At 46.7% G+C, this 19,379-nt stretch overlaps 1 protein-coding gene across 3 annotated transcripts in view; it reads left to right on the forward strand.

Annotated features, from left to right (window-relative positions):
* The window catches only part of PLEKHA7 (pleckstrin homology domain containing A7), a 244,745-nt gene that overhangs the window by 91,747 nt on the left and 133,619 nt on the right, over window positions 1-19,379 (forward strand). The window contains exon 1 of one of the 3 annotated variants that reach the window (XM_069091104.1): window positions 4,265-5,075. The exons of the other annotated variants lie outside the window; for them this stretch is intronic. Coding sequence (XP_068947205.1) covers window positions 5,017-5,075 — 59 coding nt within the window. The 5' untranslated portion in view covers window positions 4,265-5,016. Of the gene's footprint in view, window positions 1-4,264; window positions 5,076-19,379 lie in introns of those variants that run through there. 3 annotated transcript variants of the gene reach the window in all.

The following is a 19,379-nucleotide window of genomic DNA, read 5'->3' on the forward strand; positions in this document are numbered from 1 at the left end:
CATGTATGTATTGTGTCCTATATGGCTATCTGTGATGGATACCTTGTGAGATTGGTGCAGGAAGGCCAGCTTTACTCCAGACATTCCTTCCTGGCACATGCCTTTCACTACTGCCCTCTGGAAAGATGCCCCACTCAGGGCCACCTGTGCAGGGGTCTGGAGGGCCCTGTGTAATGGGAGCTGCTAGATAAGGGGAAGCAAAACAGATGGGGAATGACAATGCCTCTGCAAAGGGTTTCTTCTCTAGTTAGGAATCTGACACTGGTGTAGTATTTAATGGGCCAGGTGGACATTACTCCAGCAGGGACATGTTATGATCGATTTGGCAAAAACTTGGCTTATTTAGATCCATATAGAGATCTGGGCAGCATGGGCCAGTGAGAAAACAAGGGTCTGGGAGTCAGGATGCTTGAGTTTTAGACCTGCCTATGATGCTTAGACTGCAATGTTGAACCAGTCGTCCTCTCTGAGTCTCAGTTTTCTTCTATAAAATGGAATAATAATATAATATGGTTGTGATTCATTGTAGAGTGATTATAATTGCAAAAAAAAAAGTATAGAGAACAGTGAAAAAAAGTTCAGAGGGCATTATGCTTTTATAGCATAGCCCTTTGGCTTCCTCCAAGGTCTCACCTTCTGCAAGAAGCCCGTCCCAGTCGACCTCAGTTTTAGTGCCTTCTTTCTCAGAAGTTATTTCCAGTTAACTGGAGTAGTTTGCCATCTCCTTTCCCAGCTCATTTTACAGATGAGAAAATGGAGGCAAACAGGGTTAAATGACTTGCCCAGGGTCACTCAACTAGTAAATGTCTGAGGCCAGATTTGAACTCAGGAAGATATGTCTTCCTGACTCCAGGCTTGGTCCTATATCCTCTGCACCACCTGTCAAGGTTCTCTTCGGAAATGAAGGGCACACAACAACATTTCCTGTTTGTTTTGTCCCTACATTGTTTGTATATTGTCTCTCTCGTTCAATTGTGAGCTCCATGAACAGAGTACTTCTGCGCTTTTTGTATCCCCAGTGCCTGGCACAGGGTAAGCCCTTAGTAAATGCTTGTTGACTTGACTTAGATGGATAACATTTCGTAGATGGGAGGGCTCCCGTCAATCAGAAAATATTCCCTGAGCACCAGCAGCGTAAGGCTTGGCCCCTGTCCCCATGGAACTCTTGGTCTAATTAGAGACAAGACACATCTATTAAAGAATAAGGTCATTCATGGAGCAGATATTTATTAAGTTCCTGTTCTGTGCAAGGCCCTGTCCTAGGAGACCATGCAAATTTATGAATTATAGTCCCTGTCCTCTTGGAGCTTGTAGTTTGGGGAAATTGAGCATTAGGTATGATACAAGGTAGAATGGAGAATTTAAACTGAGGATTAGATGCTGAGCGAGGTCAGATGAGGGCTGAGATCAAGAAAGTCTTCATTGTAATGGCTACCTCTGTGCTGTGGCACAGACAGAAGGTGCTTGTAGATCAGGGGGCAGGGAAGGCTCTCTGGCTTTGGGAGTTGGTCAGGCCTGCCCGGAATGAGAAGTGGCCGAGGCCTTTTCACTATTTCACTGTTTTCCCTTCTTTCTTTCTTTTTTCACTCCTAGGGGACCAATAATGGGAGGTGGTAGAGACAGGGAGAGAGAGATAGAGGCCGAGAGATTTTAAAGTAGTCTAACTGCTCCTAGGTACATAGGTGAAACCCGGTTCTTATGGATTTTTTTTTTTTGGTGATGGAAAAGTTAGAAACAAAATGGGTGCTTGGGCCTCTTCATTTTTGTCTTTGTGGCTTCCCTGCCTAGGACGTGGTAGGTGCTCAATAAATGCTCCCTAAGTTGAATTGATACTGATCTTCCAGGCCTTGGCAGATTGGACCTCCCATTGAAAGGTGTGTTTTTCTCTCTGTACCATTAAGATCCTGCAAAGAGCTGCTAGGGGGATGCTGAGGAGGACACGTAGGAGGCAATATGATACAATGGAAAGAGCACTGGATTTGGAGTCAGAGGGGCTTGCATGGGGGTGGGGGAAGGAGGATAAGCATTTATTAAGTGCATGTTATGTACTAGGCACTGTGCTTGGAGCTTCACAACAACCCTGAGCAGTAGGTGCCGTTATTATCCCCATTTTACAGATGAGGAAACTGAGGTCACACAGCTAGTAAGTATCTGAGGGCAGATTTGAACTTAGGTCTTCCTGAGTTCCAGGCCCAGTGCTCTATTTCTCCCCCCTTTTCCTCCCCCCCCCCCCCCGCCATCTAGTTGTCACTGATGTCCCTTCTATGTTCAAATTTATGATCTTATAATTCAACAAACATTGATTGTATCTACCATGTGCAACATTCTATGCTAGACTTTTTGAAGGAGATTCAAAGTTTGCATAAAACATAGCCCCATAGAGCTTATACTCTGGTAGGGGAATCGGACACATTTTAAGACCTGTGCTTATACTGGCATTGTGCCAGGATTCCATAACCAAATGCAGATTCATAGCCCAACAATGCTTTAGTACATGGTCAGAACAAGCATTTATAGCCCCAAAAATCTCCCTTCCTGTTGCCCAAGCTTCTAGGGGGGTAATTCTGTACCTGTGAACTCATCCAGGTGGTCACCCCTGTTGTCTAATGACTTCTCATCCATCCTGTGTGAAACCTGTCTATGTCCTTCTATAAATTCTCTGCTAGTGACCTTCTTCTAGTCTTAACCTTCAGTCTGCTGTGGGCCCCTTTGGCCTCCTGGTGAAGCTTATGGACCCATTCTTAGAGTCATGTTTTTTGAGTTAGATAACGTTAGTAAATAAAACTGTCATTTCCTTTCCACCTATGTTTACACACCCTGTGAAATTTCTCTACCGACCCCAAACTAAGAAGCTCAACTTTCGTTCTTTTGACATTGCCTGGGTACAAGGTCTCTCCATTCATTAGTTCCCCTTTGACTAACCCACCTCCTTTTCTGGTGGTGCATTCAAAAATAACTATTACTGAGTAACACATAACAAGCACACAAAAAGCGTTCAGTCCAGGACAAAGGCATTATTACTAACTCTCAGGAACAGCTAAAGCTTCATGGAGGCAGTGATATTTCAGGTATTCTTTTAAAGCTGGCTGGGGGAAGCAAGCTTTCTACCTCTTCTAGCAAGCACCCTGCAGTGTTCTGTCTGAATGGGGTAGATAATGAATTCACTTTTATTTAATTGAATTCTAGGCATAGGAATGGGCATAAGTAAAAGTTAACCTCAGGTATGCATAAGTGTAGGAGAAGACAAGGTTACAGGATCACAAATTTAGAGCTGGAAGGGAGTGTAGAGGCTCGTCCCTCATTTTACAAATGAGGAAAAGTGAGACCCAAAGAGATAAAGTGACTCATCCAAGATCACACAGGTAGTGGCAGAGCCTAGATTGGAGGGAATGTCATCTCAACATCAGACTCAGGCCACTTTCCATTGTACCTGCTGCTTCCCTTAAGAAGGTCAGTTTCATGAAATTTCATGCTATGGTAGATAGGAGACCATTTTTTCCCCAGTAGATCTGTGATCTTATTGGTGTTGGGAACTTCCACTAAGGAAATTGCCTCTGCCAATGCAGACTTGCCACCATTGTGCAACTTAGAGACTTATTTGCTTGGGGGACCCTGAGAGAATGACTTGCCTAGGGTAAGGTAGCCAGTATGTGTCAGAGATGGGACTTGAATGCAGCTCTTTTTGGAGGCCAACTTTCTATCTATCAGGCCATGTTGTCTCTCAATATGAAACCATTTAAGATTAAATTAATTTAACGAGTATTTATTAAGCACCTCCCATATGTTTAATACTAGAGATATAAAGAAAAAAGTCTCTTGCCCTCAAGTAGCTAACGATTGGGGAAAACAATATATTTGTACACAAGTAATACAATGTGTGTGTGTGTGTGGGGGGTTGGGATGGAGAACACTAGCAAGGGAGGGAGAGGGAGGGGATTCAGAATCAGTTTGTTCTAAGATATGGCCCTTGAATAGCTTTGAAAGAAGCTAAAGGTTTTAAGAGGTGAGGAGGGAGGGTATACCAGGCATGGGGAACAGAGATCCCCCGAAAATGAGTGGAATTGCCTGATATGAGAGAAAGAAGAGATCTAAGAATTGGATTCCTAGGTCCCTACCAGGTCTAAGAGTACTTGCCCAGGGCTTGGCCCAGAGGTAGTCAGGGAAGGCTTCTTCGAGGAGGAGGGGAATTAAGCTAAACTGACTTGTTCTGGGGGGGGGGAGGCGGGAGCTTATCAGCACCACCGCCTGGTTGAGCCTAGAAGCCGAAGAAGGGTAGGGGAGAGGTGGCTAGGCAGCAGGAAGTATCTGGTGTCATTGGATGCCTAGTGATATCCCGAATCATTCATTCATCCTCATTCCTAGCTCGGCGGGATCAAGCCCCACCGCATTCATTCCTGGGCTGGTTGGGGTGACTGAGATTCAAGGTCGTGGGGGCCGGCTCTGGGTTTGGGGGGAGACAGGCGTCAATCCGGTGCCACGCGCAGTGTTTTGCAGCCTAGGTGCTGGAGAGCCCCCTGGCTGGCTGCCAGGACCCCTCTGGTCCGGCTCCCCGGGTCCGCTTGCTCTCCTTTGCCTTCCTTCCCTCCCCGCATCCATGCAGCATCTCTTGCGAGGAGGAGCTGAGCAGAAAATGCTGCTGCAGTAGCAGCTGGTGCCTGTGCCCTGCTGAAGGGCAGCGGCGGCAGCAGCCTCCGCCGCCGCTGTTCTGGCTGCCTCGCTGTGATGTCAGGCGGGGTGGTGGCTCTCCCACCTCGGATGGGCGCGTCTGGACTGAGGCAGAGCTGAGCACCCGCCACGCGCGCTCACACACCATGTCTGGCAAGGGCCCCGCCACCCTGCTGCACCCTCTCGTGATCTTCGGCAGCGGCTCCCAGTGCTTGTCTCTGCCTCTACCAGCCCCACGCCCCCAGGAGCAGGGACGCTGACCCGGGGCTCTGCGCTCCCCCACGTGCGCGAGAGCCCATGGCCAGTCCGAGCTGCCTGCCTGCCCTCTGAAGGTGCCATCCCCGGGGCGTCATGTGGAGTCCGCCCGGGATTTCCAGCTCTGTTTCCCGGGTACGCCAGGTGACCTGCAGGTGTGTGCGGGTGTGTGGGTGTGCGTGGGCTCGCGGGTGTGTGTCTGCGGGAGTCTGTGAGCGCGCGCGCCCGCGCGTGCATGCCGGTGCCGGCTCTCAACTAGGCTAAGGGGCTTAGGACAGCCCAACCAAGACGGGGCACCCCTTGCCCACAGCTAGCCAAGATCTCAGCGTCCACGTTAATGAAGGCTCTGGTTCTCGGGGCTAGACTTTGGGCCGGTGTGCTAGGCTCAGTTTGACCGAGATAACTCCTTTTTGTGTGGAGGCTTCAGGTGAAGGGGGGCAGGGGACACTTCTCAGCATGATCTTGGCCACAGTTTTGAGTTATTGCTTCATTTTTGTGAGGCAGCAGCTGTCCGGGGAGTTAGTTTTTAACCAGAGCTCCTTATTGAATTGGTGCCTGATTTGAGATTAGTTATTGATTGGAAAAGGCCCCCAGTAAGAAGATGGTTCTTTCCCCTGTTTATCATTTCTTCTTGCAATAAACTGCAGTTTTGTGGGAATGTTTGTGGGGGGGGAGGGGAGTGAAGTTATTAGGAACTCAGTCTTGGGAAAGATGATGTATGATTTTGGGGCTGGGTGTGTGGGGGAGGAGAAAGTGAAATCTCCCCAGGGCATTCTGCTGGGAGAGGGTGACTGTGACCCCAGTTTTGCCCCCTGTAATCTGGGTGTGTAAATTGGGAGTGCTTTCCCTCCCTGCCCCTCCCCTCCTTCCATACCTCTCCCTGGACTTCCCAAAGTGTCAGGTGGAGTGAGAGGTGAGGGCTAAGCCTCCTGTCTCCCGTTGGGTATCTGGTTTCAGACACACCTTCCCAGAGGAATGTGGAGTCTTTGTTCTTAGACTGTAGAGTCTCCCGTAACAGCCCCTTCCCATTATGAAACCCTAACAAAAGGCCAGAACTACAGCTACCCAGAGCCCCTGGATTGCCATGCCATTACTCATCCCCGATGGCAGCGCTGAAGAGTGATGTGGTCATGAAGTTAATTATTAATGTGAATGGGCAGAGAAAGCAAACCTGGAAATATGGAGGATTGATACATATTTTGCTTCAGGACACAAGTTCATACTTGGGATAATAAAGATTAAAATTCCTTTAGTGGGATCATAGGGCAAACAATGGCTCACGTTTCTGGAGGGCTTTCCAATTCACAAACACTTTCCTTACAAACAATCCTGGGTGGAGCATGAACTTGTTCAAGAGTCTTATTAACCCTGAGCTCTAGAAGGCCCTGAAAACTCAGGCCTGCCTCTTCCTAGTCTCCCTGTTCCTGCACTGTATGACTGGGACCTGGGGCCAAGGCTTGGATTCACCACTCACTCAAAGACTCTTGACTTTGAGCAAGTGAATTCCCTGGGAGCTGCCATTTCCAATTCTGTAAAATGAGTGGGTGGGTAGTTCTCTAGGGCTGACATTTCCAAAGATCATAGAGTTGGGGGGAGGGGTTTGTCAGGCCCCTTGTCTAGTCAGAAAGACTCACTTTGAGAAGGGAGGAACAGAGACTGACTCACTGAACAGAGCTAAACTGGTACTCCATTATGCCTGACCCAAATGCCTGGTCTGCCCCTCTGCCCTCCCTCCCCTCCCACTTGTTACATAGGATTTGGGGGATTTTAGGATTTATAACTCACCCAACCCCCTCGCCATACACTTCTCCCAGTAACTAATGCCTTCACTTCAAATTAATATTTTATATCTTATATGTTTCCATAGAATGTAAGCTCCATGAGGTCAAGGACTATTTCATTTTTGTCTTTATGTCTCTAGTCCTTAATAACCAATAATAATAGCTAACATTTTGTTGCTATTGTTGTTCAGTTGGTTTCCTGTCCAGCTCTTTGTGACCCCGTTTGGGGTTTTCTGGGCAAAGATATTGGAGGGCTTTGCCATTTTCTTCTCCAGCTCATTTTCTAGTTGAGGAAACTGAGGCAAACAGGGTTAAGTGACTTGTCCAGGGTCACACAGTAAGTGTCACATTTGAACTCTGGAATCTTCCTGACTGTAGGCCCAGCACTCTGTCTACTCACCATGCCACCTCACTAACCCTAACATTCATGTAGTACCCATTCTATTCCAGGCACTGTCCTAAGTGCACTTCTTTCTTCTTGTTCTTTTCTTCATGATTGTTATTATTAATTCATCTTTGCCTCAGAGATAGATACTATTATTATCCCCATTTTACAGATGAGGAAACTAAGGCAGACAGAGGTTAACTGACTTCCCCAGGATCATACAGCTAGTAAGTGGAGCTGGATTTGAACTCAGGGTCTTGCTGACTCTAGGCTCAGTGTTCTAACCATTACCTAGCCGCTGCTATAATGTCTGGCACAGATGTTTAAGGAATGTTGGTTAGTTGATTAAACAGCATGAACTGAGGCCGAGAGAAGGAGAATGGCTTGCCCAGTCATTGATAGTGAGAGCAGGCATTTAAATGTCTTTTGTCTTTCTTGGCATCCCTGGCACTTAGCACAATGGCTGATGTAAGTAAGCACTTGATAAATGTTTATTAATTCACTGATGACTAAGTGGTAGAGCCAAGATTTAAAGCCAGGCCCCCTAACTCAACTCACCACGGTGATTCAGAACAACTGCCCCCCCACCCAATACCCATTTCCTTTTCCCCAAAAACTTTTGCCACCATTGCATTAATAGGAGCCATCATTTTTATAGCATTTTAAAGTTTTGCAAAGCATTTTACATATATTATCTCATTTCATCCTCACAACAGTCCTGGGAAATAACTGCTATTATGATCATCCCTGTTTTGTGGCTGAGGAAACTGAGGTGGACAAAGATTAAATTATTTGTCCAATATCACATAGCTAGTAAGTGTTTGAGGCAAAATTTGAACTCGGGTCTTCCTGCTTCTGAGTCCAAGGCTCTATTCCCTGTACCACCTAGTTGCTCAATAGAGTCTTAAACATATTGGAAAACCTTCTAGATCCTTGGCATGCCTCCTAACCCAGTTCAACTAGTAACCAACCCAAGGTGTTTTGTTTCTGTTCTCCCCCTTCCCCCACCCTCCTGACTGATCCCATGTCTGTGTATGGAACAGTGACCTGAGGTTTGCTGCAATATATTGTTTGACCTTCCTTCTCTGGAGCCTTTTGTTTGGGGCGGAATTTGGAGGTCTACAGGATTGTGGGGGAGAGCCCTGGGTGACAGGAAAAGGTGAAAGGAAGCTCTGTTCTCCCATCCATTCAGTGGTTCTTTGCTGGATAGAGAGGGTGGGTTCTCTGTAAGCTGAAGATCAGAGGTCAGGTCCTGATACAGCCTGGTTTTTCTGGGTGGGGTCCTGAAAAGTGGGAAGGGAGGACCTTGCACTTTCATTGGCAGCCTAGTGGTACAGAGTGGGTCTGAAGGGATGTCCTGGTGGGGGAATGGGGATGGGGAGGCAGGAAAGGAGGGTTTCTGTGCCAGCTTCAGTCTCCCTGACAAAAGAGGACAGTGGCAGCTGGGGCCGGTAGCCTAAAGCCCAGAATTTTGAGCAGAAGACCTAGACCCCTGGTGACCTAAGTGGGAGACATCCTGAGGGTTGGGCCTGAAAGGGTGAGGAGGTTTCAGGTCTGACTGGCGCTTGTCCAGCAGGTGGGGTGGGGCAGCTTTGGTATCCTACCCCACAAATGCTCCGAGGTGACTTGTGGGTGGATTTTTGGTGGTGGCTGGGGCCATGAAGAGTAGAGTGTATATGCCTAGGGGAGGAGGGAAGGAAGAGACTGCCTTTCCTTCCTCTGTCCCCCTCCCTCCCTTCTGTTCCTGGCCTGACTTTCCTGGAAATCCAGTTTGTGGAGGGCATTCCTCCAGCCAGCTCTAGGTCCCGCATGCCTGCAGCTATCATACTTCCCTCCCTTTTGAGGGTGTGGTTGCTGGAATTTGGTTGCTCACCCTGATCTGCAGGTTACTAGAGTAGCCACTATCATTTAGAAAAAAAAGTGATCTTACTCTCTTAGGGAAATGAGGCATTGTGGCCTTAGTGGGAAGAAGCGGGTCAGTAACCTAGCTTGGTTGCCTGTTTAGCTGTGTGACTTTAGGCAAATTTATTTCCCTCTCTGGGCCCTAAGCCATTTTTCTGTAAAATGAGTGATTTTAGACTGAAGTTTTCTTCTAGCTCTAAAATCCTAAGAACTGAGTGGATGAGACCTGTTTGGGGGCTCGTCTTTGTACCTGGCTACGTAGCTGTGTGTGGAGGTTTTTCATTCTCATCCCTCCTCTGTGCCCAGGGAGGGCCACACTCATGGGCCAGAGTTGTCTGGTGTGCTAGGCTGTGAGAACAGAGAGATGGACCCGATTACTAAAGAGATCCTCTTTCTATTATGGGAAGGCTGCCATCTAACGTCTGCTAACCTCTGCAACCCTTTGTTGTGGCTGAATATTCATTGATTCAGGGCTGGGGCTGCCTCTGCCACCAGGAAATAAAAAAAGCCCTTGGGGGAAATAGGGTAAGGGATGGGGGTGGGGTGGGGGGGGGGAAAGGAGGTTCCCAGAGTGGTTTCAGCTGTTAGCTAGTGGGAGGAGAGGGTCTGAGCCCCTGGGAGACTATAGGGTGAAGCTGGAAGGGTATATTTGTGAAGGGAGGAGAGAAGGCAGCTGCTGGAGTCAGTCTGGTGCAGAAGATGAGGACTCTGGTCTTATCTGTGGCCTTTAGTAGCTGCATGACCTTGGGCAAATCATTTCCCCCTCTCAAAAATAAGGAAGACTACATCCTCTAATATCATAGGTCAGTAAAGTTATAAGGGACCTTGGGGGCTTGAGCCACATGATTTGCTAAGTTTCCTCCATCTCTAACATTCTTTGAATTATAGAAGTAGGGGGCATCAGCAAAGAGGGGTCACTGCAATTATGGAGCACGAGTGGCCCCTGTGAAATCAGGGGAGCAGGAGGCTGTTTTTATGGGCTTATGGGGGAAGCAGGGAGGGAACGAAGGGCTTATTGAGTAGATTCTATTTGTTATATTGAGTAAGACTTGGTCTGTGGGTCAGGCCTAGCTGACCTGCCTAACATTTTTAGCACAAAGCCCGGCACATAGTAGGTGCTTAATAAATGCCTTGTAGTTGAGCTCTCCACATTGCTTACCAAAAGAAATCTAAACACATACATGTCTCTGCCCTCTGGCCTTCACCCTGCTTTAGGACTATAAGATTTTAAGCTGAAAGTGCCCTCATTTTCCATCTTTGCCTAACAGTACTCTACACCCCTTCATGGAAACTATATTCTACCTGAATCTGGTTGCTGAGTTCTCACTGTTTCTGTCTAAATGATTTTGTTCACCCTTCTTTCAGCTGGGAAGAGACTCTTGGTGTCTGACCTCCCTTCCCGGCCCTTTTCTTAAAAAACCTTCCCTGTTATATTCCCAGGGCTGCAGAGTGACTGGCCAGAACATGGCTGGAGTGGCCAGGGGTATGGAATGTAAATCATGGTCTGGAACCAGAAAGTACTTGCTGACTCAGCTTTCAATTCAGTGCAGCTCTGAGACAGGATTAAAGAGAACTGGAGATCTCAGGAGGTCAGTGAGTCTGTCAACAAACATTTATTTACTAAGAGTTTACTCTGTATCAGGCACTGGAGATTGAAAAAAAGGGCAAAACCACAGTCCCTACCCTCAGGTAACTCATATTCTAATGGGGGAGAGGGGTCCACAGGCAAACAACCCTACATACAGTTTATATATACAGAGTGGATATTAGATCTGAGCAGCTAGGGGGTCACAGTATGTAGAGTGCTGAGCCTGTAGTCAGGAAGACCTGAGTTCAAACTGACTTCATATACTAGCTGTGTGACCCTGGGCAAGTCACTCAACCCTGCTTGCCTCAGTTTCCTCATCTGTAAACTGAGCAGGAGAAGGAAAAGGCAAACCACTCTAGTATCTTTGCCAAGAAAACCCCAAATGGGGTTAGAAACAGTCAGATATGGCTAAATGACACCACAGATGTTAGGTCAGGGAGGATGTTGAGGAGTTGATGCCTTTCTTTCCCCCAAACTACCTTGGATTTGCTTCCCTTCATAGACTGTAACCTGCTTGAGGGCAGGGTTGTCTTTATATCCCCTGAGCTTGGACACATAAGTGCTTAATAGGCACTTAATAAATACTTTAATGTTCAACATTTTCAGTAATTATTACCAGCTCTGTACCTTACCTACTATTAGCACTTAGTAAACATTTGTTGAATTACCCACAGTTGCTTCTGGAAACCTTCCCTATAAGCCTACACACCTGCTGGGGGGGGGGGGAGGAAAGAGAACAGCATTTATTAAGCACCCACCATTTGCTAGGCACTGTGCTAAGCACTTTATTTTTATGTACATATTATAGCTGAGGAAACTGAGGCAGACAGAATTTAAGGTTTATTTGAACTCGAGTCTCCCAGTCTCCAAGCCCAGAGCTTCCTAGTTGCCCTCTGTGCCAAGTGAGAATTTCAGAATTTGACCTGTGTGGGAATGGGATGCAAGAGGCTCCCCTTTTTGTTGTTACCTTTTGGGGTACCTTCTGTTTGCAGATGCTTGTCCTCTTATTCCTCCTTTTTTTTTTTTTTTAAAGCAATTGGGGTTAAGCAACTTGCTCAAGGTTACACGGCCAGTTATTTCTGGGTGGGTGCTAAGTGTCTGAGCCCGGATTCGAACCCCAGGTCATCTCGACACTGGGGCCAGTGGTGTTACTCGATGAGCCACCTGGCCGCCCCTATTCCTCCTTTTGTAGAAGGGAAATTCTAGGCCCATAGGATTGGAACCTGGGAGCCCACAGCTGGGATTGAGCCAGGCTCCAGCCCTCTGGTAGGGTTCCCCCAACTTTTCCCAAGGCCTCCAGGCAGGAGCATGCCGGTGGCTGGTTACCCCTCAAGATTAACAGACCAGAGACGAGGTTTGGGGAAGGGACAAAGCTCTGAGTCTCAAGGAGATGTGAGAAATGAGGGAAGAGATTCTTGGCTTTTAGAAACTGGCAGGTGGTAAATATACAGTCCCTGAAGGCTGGTGATCATGTTTATTAACAGGGAATTATGGTCCAGACACCAAATTTGTTCTTCTAATCACCTCCGGGGCATGTTGATAGGAGTAAAAGGCTGTAGAGTGTATGAGGGTTCAATAAAGATTCAATAAAGGACTTTGCAGAAGAAGTATGGGAATGGGCCTCTTGGAGCTAGATGCCCCTGGAAGAAGCCACCGCAGTCTTTGACCCCCAGAGGTTTCAGACTTCCTAACCTTGGAAATCATTCAGCCTCTTCTGTCTCTCCTGATTTTCATGGTCATTATTGCTAGTAGGAGAAGTGGCCTGGGCTTGGGAGGTGTGGGGAGAGACGGGGTACCCAAGCTAATAAGAAAGAGGGGGACTAGATCAAACTTGTCCCTGGACCCCCCCTGATAGGCTTTGCTCCCTAAAGTCAGAATACAGGCACCTTCAGAAGTGGGTGAAGAGTCAAGGTTACATGGGGCTGCCCTGGAAATGAATAGTCTGGGGGGCTTGCTAGGGAGTTCCCAGAATTAGTCATTTCCCCATCCATTCCAGCATAATGGGGCAGTGCTTCCCTCTGGGCTGTAGTAGCAGGATGTCCTGCTTGGAAGCTGGGTCAGTTTACCTTGTGGTTTAATTAGAGCTCAGGGACCCCTGGTTCCTTCTTCCTGGCAGTAGATCAGTGGGGTTGGGCCCAGGAGGCCTGGGTTTCTGTGCTGGCTCTGCCCCTTCCAGGTCTGTGATAGTGGGCAAGCCCCTTTTCTTCTGGCTTCAGCTTCTTTCTCTAAAATGGGGTGGGGGTTAGTCTAGATCAGGGGTTCTTTACCTTCTAGGAATCATGAAGCCCTTTGACAGTCTGAGGTAGTGTATGGACTTGTTCTCAGAATAATGTTCTTAAAGACATGTACTATAATACATGGGATTATATACTGTTATAAGACAAGAAACCAATTCTATTGAAATACAGTTATCTCTATGCATTCACACACACACACACACACACACACACACACACAGAGTTTGTGGGGCCCAGGTTAAGAATCCCTGGAGATAATCTGAGTCCATCTGTCATATATCCAAGAGGGCAGATAGATGAGAACTCTTCATGTTGAGATTTGGGCAGCACAGTCCTGGGTCCTCATCTAAAATAGGGATGGAAATCCCTGTTGTTACTGAGCTTTAGGCTCAAATGAGAGAATGTGTGCAAAGTACTTGTGGCTTTTTGTTTGGTTGTTTTTTTTTTTGAAGACAGTTGGGATTAAGTGACTTGCCCAGGGTCACACAGCTGGTAAGTATCTGAGGGCATATTTGAACTCAGTTCCCCCTCACTCCAGGCTGGTGCTCTGTCCACTGTAAGGCACTTGTAAACCTAAAAGTGATGTATTATGTCAGTCATAATAATAAAGGTGATTATATCATAGAATGTCCTTAATGAACAACAGGGAGGCAGTGTGGCATAGGGGACAGAAAGCTGACTTCAGACCCAGTAAGTTCTGGGTTCAAGTCCTACCTGTGATATATCCTAGCTGAGTAATCCTGGGCAAGTGACTCTTTAGGCCACTCTCTAAAACTGGAAGCTACAGAAAAGGTGCAAACAGGCATTTATTTATTTTTTTTGGGGGGGAGGGGGGAAGGCAGGGCAATTGGGGTTAAGTGACTTGCCCAAGGTCACACAGCCAATAAGTATTAAGTGTCTGAGGCCAAATTTGAACTCAGGTTCTCCTGACTCCAGGGCTGGTGCTCTATTCACTGCACCACCTAGCTGCCCCCCTCTAAATTAAAAAAAAAAATTTATCTTTACAGTGATGCTGAAAGATAGGTACTAGGGATAATTTATATAGCTAGGAATTTAAATGAAGTAAGAGGTCTAGTCTTCCTTGTCTTTGTTATTATGATTATTAGACAGTGGGGCCCAGTGCCTTCAGAAACCTCTCTCTGCACATTTCATGGGTAGCTTGCTTTGCCTTCGTGAGTGGTTGCATACATCTTATAGGAAGGGAATGAGTGGCCAGGGTTGATCTGCCTAGCTGGTTTGAGGTCTGGCTTCCTCCTTGGCCTATCTCCCCTGACCCCTTCACAATCCTCTTCATGGAATACTGAATTTCAGTTCTGTGTGCCACTTATATTCTGTGTGGCCTTTTTTTTTTTTTTTTTTGCTTTTTGGAGGGCAATTGGGGTTAAGTGACTTGCCCAAAGTCACAAGGCTAGTAAGTGTGTCAAGTGTCTTAGGTCAAATTTGAACTCAGGTCCTCCTGACTTCAGGGCCGATGCTCTATTCACTGCGCCACCTAGCTGCCTCGGCTTTTTTTTTAACCACACATATTTCCCCCCTCTACCTTTTCCTTCTCTCCAGCCCCTCTACCCCCCTCTTCCTTTAGCCTCTCACCTCTTTCTCCTTCTATCGCATCACTTCCCTTTTCCTTTAGCCCCTTTCCCCATTTTCTCTCCTACCCTCTGCCTACCTCTAGTCCCCCAGATCTCTCCCTCTCCTGGTTTTTGCCTCCCTTTTTACCTCTAGCTCCCTAATGTTTTCCCTCTAACCCCTCTCTCTTCTCTTCTCCCTTTCTTTTCCCTTTCCCCTCCTTTCTTCTTTCCTATTCATCCCCTTTCTTGTTTTTCCCCTATCTCTTCTTCCTTTCTCCTTTCCCCTTCTACCCTTCTTTCTTTCCTCCCTCTACTCCCTCCCCCCTTCTCCTTCCTTCCACTCCCACCCAATTCACCCCTTGAGAAGCAGAGTTCTTTGTAAGCTTTAGGATAAAGTTCTAATGGCATTTCAAGGTGTCAGGTTGCCAGGGATCCCTTCTGCTGGCAGAATGCAAAAATGTCTGGCTTTGCTGCCATCTGTATGGCCACAGTCAAACTGGCTTTTTTCCAGAGGGGTTTATGCTTCCTCCTGTTTAGCCCTTCTTGCCAAAGCCACCAGCGGCAGCTGTGATGTGCTCAGATCTCCCTCTTCTCCTGTCCTGCTGGGGATCTGGCTCCCCCTTGGAGTGTGATCCTATCTTGCCCCAAGTACCTGGCTGAAGGAGAGATAGATCTGGCAGGGTTGCTAGGTTGCCACGGTAGCTAGCTAATTTAAGGGTTGGTTCTGATAGGATTTCAAAGAATGTGCCTTCTGTATTTATCTACCCTGACTCATTCTGGTGAGTGGTGAGTGATAAGATCTTGTCTTAGGAGCTCTGGCTTGGCTTGCCCGCACTTTGGATGGCTGGTATGATGTTAGCTCCAACTGTAAGCTCCTGGAGGACAGGACCCATGTTGGTTTGACTTGCTCTGGACAGGCCTACCTGGGCACATTAGGTAAAAAGTCAGGAATAAATACTATTTAATAATAATAACTACTAGCATTTATATAATACTTTAAGGATTGCAAAGCACTTTATAAATATTATTTTATCTTCACAACAATTCTGAGAAGTGCTATTATTACCTCCATTTTGCAGATGAGGAAACTTAGGCAAACAGGTCAAGTGACTTGCCCAGGGTCACAAAGCCAGGAAGTGCTTGAGGCTGTATTTGAACTCAGGACTTCCTGACTCCAGGCCTAGTTGGAGTCTACCCACCATGCCACCTAGCTGCTTTGTTGTGACAGCTGTATAAAGATATAAATGCACTTGCATTTACGTTTTTAGAGTGAATAGGGGCATCCCAAGTGAATTCATACATGGCCAGTGTGAATGTATAGTTGAGATATAAGTTCCAGCATCTGCTCCCCACCTCCTGCCACCGCCACCTTGGGGTTGGCTAGGTAAATTCAGGTCTGAACTCTCTACTATATCTGGAATTAGAAGGAGTTCTCCTTCCTAGACAGGTATGGCTAGATAGGAAGATCTTGAGCACAGAGAGGGACAGTGCCTAGGATTGGAGTCCTTCCTAAGCCAGCTAAGAATCAACCAGTTCAAAAAGATCAGAAGACTGGATGGAAAAATGAGGTCAGGTCCTACCACTGAGTTTGTGGGTTGAAAGGGCAGTGTGGAGTAGCTGATGGAGGCTGGAAGATGACTTTGAATTCTGTCTCAGATGCTGAATAGCTGTGTGACCCTGAGCAAGTCCACCTCTCTGGGGAAAGTGGGGAGAATCTTACTAAATCTCTTTTAAGAATTGTGAGGATTGGGAGCGGCTAGGTGGTACAGTGAATAGAGCACCACCCTGGACTCAGTAGGACCTGAGTTCAAATCAGACCTCAGACACTTAACACAAAAACTAGCCGTGTGACCTTGGGCAAGTCACTTAACCCCAATTGCCCTCCAAAAAGCAAAAAAAAAAATTGTGAGGATCAAAGGAGGTAATAATGTACATGAAAGACTACCTAAGCTTAAAAGTTCTGTAGGATCCTCAGCTTCATTATTTGGCTAGAGTCAGAATGAAGCCCTTCCTTGCTATGGAGCAGGAGTTCTTAACTTGGGATCCAAGGACCTCAGATTTGGGGAGGAGGGCAGGTTTGTGAATGTAGATGGGAGTTGAAATGGCATCTTCATGTTCATTAACTTCTAACTAGAATTTAGCATTTCCTTCACTCATTTGAAAACATGATTCTGAGTAAGGGATCCATGACTGAGATCTTGGAGGTCTACAGCTTGGCTGAGCAGCTTTTTCCAATGCATGTAATATTGCCCAAATGGACACTATTGTTTGGTCTCAAAGGCTATGCTGGTGAATGAAGGAGGGACAAGAAGCAGAGATCCCAGAAAAGGGGTCCATGTAGGAACAGCTAGGTGGTGCAGTGGGTAGATTGTTGGGCCTGGACACTGAAGACTCATCTTAAACTCAATTCTGGCCTCAGACGCTCACTAGCTGTGCAACCATGGGCAAGTCACTTAACCTGTTTGCCTCAGTTTCCTCATCTGTAAAATGAACTGGAGAAGGAAATGGCAAAGTGCTCCACTATCTCTGCTAAGAAATCCCCCAAAAAGGGTCACAAAGAGTTTGACATGACTGAAAATGACTGAACAACAACAGCAAAGGACCAGCCAGGATCCTAAAAGATCTTGATGTGCTAGAATGATATGTTATATTTAATAAGATGAAAGGTATTAGGTATAAATATAACATCTTCCAATTATACAGTTTTCTTTTTTAATCCAAGTGCAGATTTGAGGGTAGACATGGCTAGATAACAGTTCAGGGGAAAAGATTTGAACTGTGAATTCCTTATGAGTCAGCAATGCTACAAAGCGGCCAGAAACCACATAGGCTATATGGTATATGTAAATGGTATATATAAATACATGACATACATAATGCATACGTGGCTGTCCAGATTCCATCTGGAGTGCTGTGTGGTCAGTTCTGGCCTCCACGTTGTTGATAAGCCCTTCTTGTCAGAAGATGGCAACCAGGATGGTGAAGACACTGGATGCCATGTTCTATAGAGATGTTTAGACTTGGGGGGGGGGGAAGATTATGATAATCCTTTCTGCCCCAAGGTTCCTTGATTGACTGTCATGGCACCCTGTCTGCTGACTTGGGTTGTGTGCCAGGAAAGAAAGGTCAGACAATCATAGAGCCCAAGTTTCTCATCCTGATGATATGGCTGCTGCTGGAGTAGTTCTTGGAGTGATACACCTTAATGACATGTGAAAGTCCTTTGAGTGGCCTTGCAGTGATGCAGAGTGCTCTATTTGGAGACAGAAGACCTAGGTTCAGATCCAGGCTTTGAGACTTCCTTTCTCTGCCACCATTGGCTAGTTCCTCTATAAGGTTAGGGTGTTGGAATTTGAAACTGGTGACTTTACTTTCCAGCTCTCAGCTTCCTTGTTGGATCTTTGCTGGGATGCAGCTCTGTACTGAGGATTTTGACTGATGATGTGACTTCTCTACAATCAGCTAATCTTGCATCTAAATGGTGTTTAGGCTTCAGTGAAAAGAATTTGTGTCTGTGGAATTCAGGGTTGGTTTTAATTCCCCCTCTTGCCGTTCAGACTCATTTCTATGCCTCAGAATTTGATGGGAAGTGAGGGCCTGGCCCTGGGAATAAAATGCCTGTGAATCTTAGGAGGGGAAAATACCATGCCTGCTAGGTTGAAAGTAATGTATTGATGAGCAGTGTTCACAGGAAGAGAGCATGGGAGTTCTACCATTTGGGAAATCACAATACATTTTCCTTGGCAAAGACAAGCTTGAGTCTAGGGACAATGACTGTATAACAAAATGAGTTTATTGCACTGATGTTCTTCAATGGGCTGGCTGTTCTCTGTGCTATAAACACAGAAATAAAAGAAAAAAAAAGAGAAAAATCTGTAGCCCCGGTCATCCTTGGCTTTCTTTCAGATGGTCCTCGGTTACCATTATGCCAAGTGACTCCTCCTCCTGGCTGACAATACAATCAGTCACTTGTGACGCCACAGTGAAATTTAAGTAATCAGAAAACCTTTCCAGGGCTGAACCCTCTGTCAGGAAGTTCTTCCTTGGATCTAACCTAAATCTCATCTGCTGGATTTTAAATTCACATGCCCTCTCATCCAGGCCTTCTCTGTGGCATGCAGAGGACCTGGGTCCTGTCCATGGGCTGTGTTTCCAGGCTTTCTAGACTTTGGACCCTGCATGGCAACCCACCAACGTTATGTTCTCCTGGAAGAAACTTGGGGGCCTCTGGTTGTTGGTGGCAGGATCAGGGCAGCGTCCTGTGGCTCCCCGTGGTGCTGACCGGGCCAGGTAGGGTTTCAGAAGTAGAGAATGCTGTTGGTTCTGTACAGGGGCCAGGGTATATCGCACCCTCTGCAGAAGTCATCGGGGAAATTAGCATTCAGAGTGGTGCTTCTTTATTGATACAGCAGCCTTATCAAATTCCTTCCACCAAATAAAAGTGGATGGAGCAGAGATTAACTGTGCTTCAGTCAGGAACCCGTTGGTCAAGGGTGTGATGTTGCTGGTGGGATAGAGGGAGTGATGGATATTTGAATACATTTCTGAGAACAAAAAAAAAATTAAAAGGTGGTTTCTGCAGAAAAAAAAATGATGATCCCCAGAACCAGCCATATCATCAGAATGAGAAACTTGGGCTCTTTGCCTCTTTGACCTTTCTTTCCTGGGAAATGACAGTTTTATCGCTCAGGTCCTTGGTTAGTTATGGAATGTTAATTTGGGAAGGAAATGAATAGACAGCTTATGGTCAGGAAGAGTCCCCATGTGGTGTATAATAAAGCTCTTTCTCTCTGGCTCATGGGGTTTAGTGGGGTAGACTGAACTTAACAGAAAACAGAGGGTAGAAATTCAGGATTTCAGAGCCTCGTCTAGGGATCAGAGAAGAAGACAAGCCATCGTTTGAGAAGATGGGGTGCCTTAAGCCTAGTCACAGAGAATCTCTTCTGAGCACACTCTCTCTCCCTCTCCTCTCTCCTCTCTCCTCTCTCCCTCTCCCTC

Source organism: Petaurus breviceps, unplaced genomic scaffold (assembly GCF_028583685.1).
Source record: "Petaurus breviceps papuanus isolate PSGF00001 unplaced genomic scaffold, PetGlider_PUasm1.0 188, whole genome shotgun sequence".
Lineage (NCBI taxonomy): Eukaryota > Metazoa > Chordata > Mammalia > Diprotodontia > Petauridae > Petaurus > Petaurus breviceps.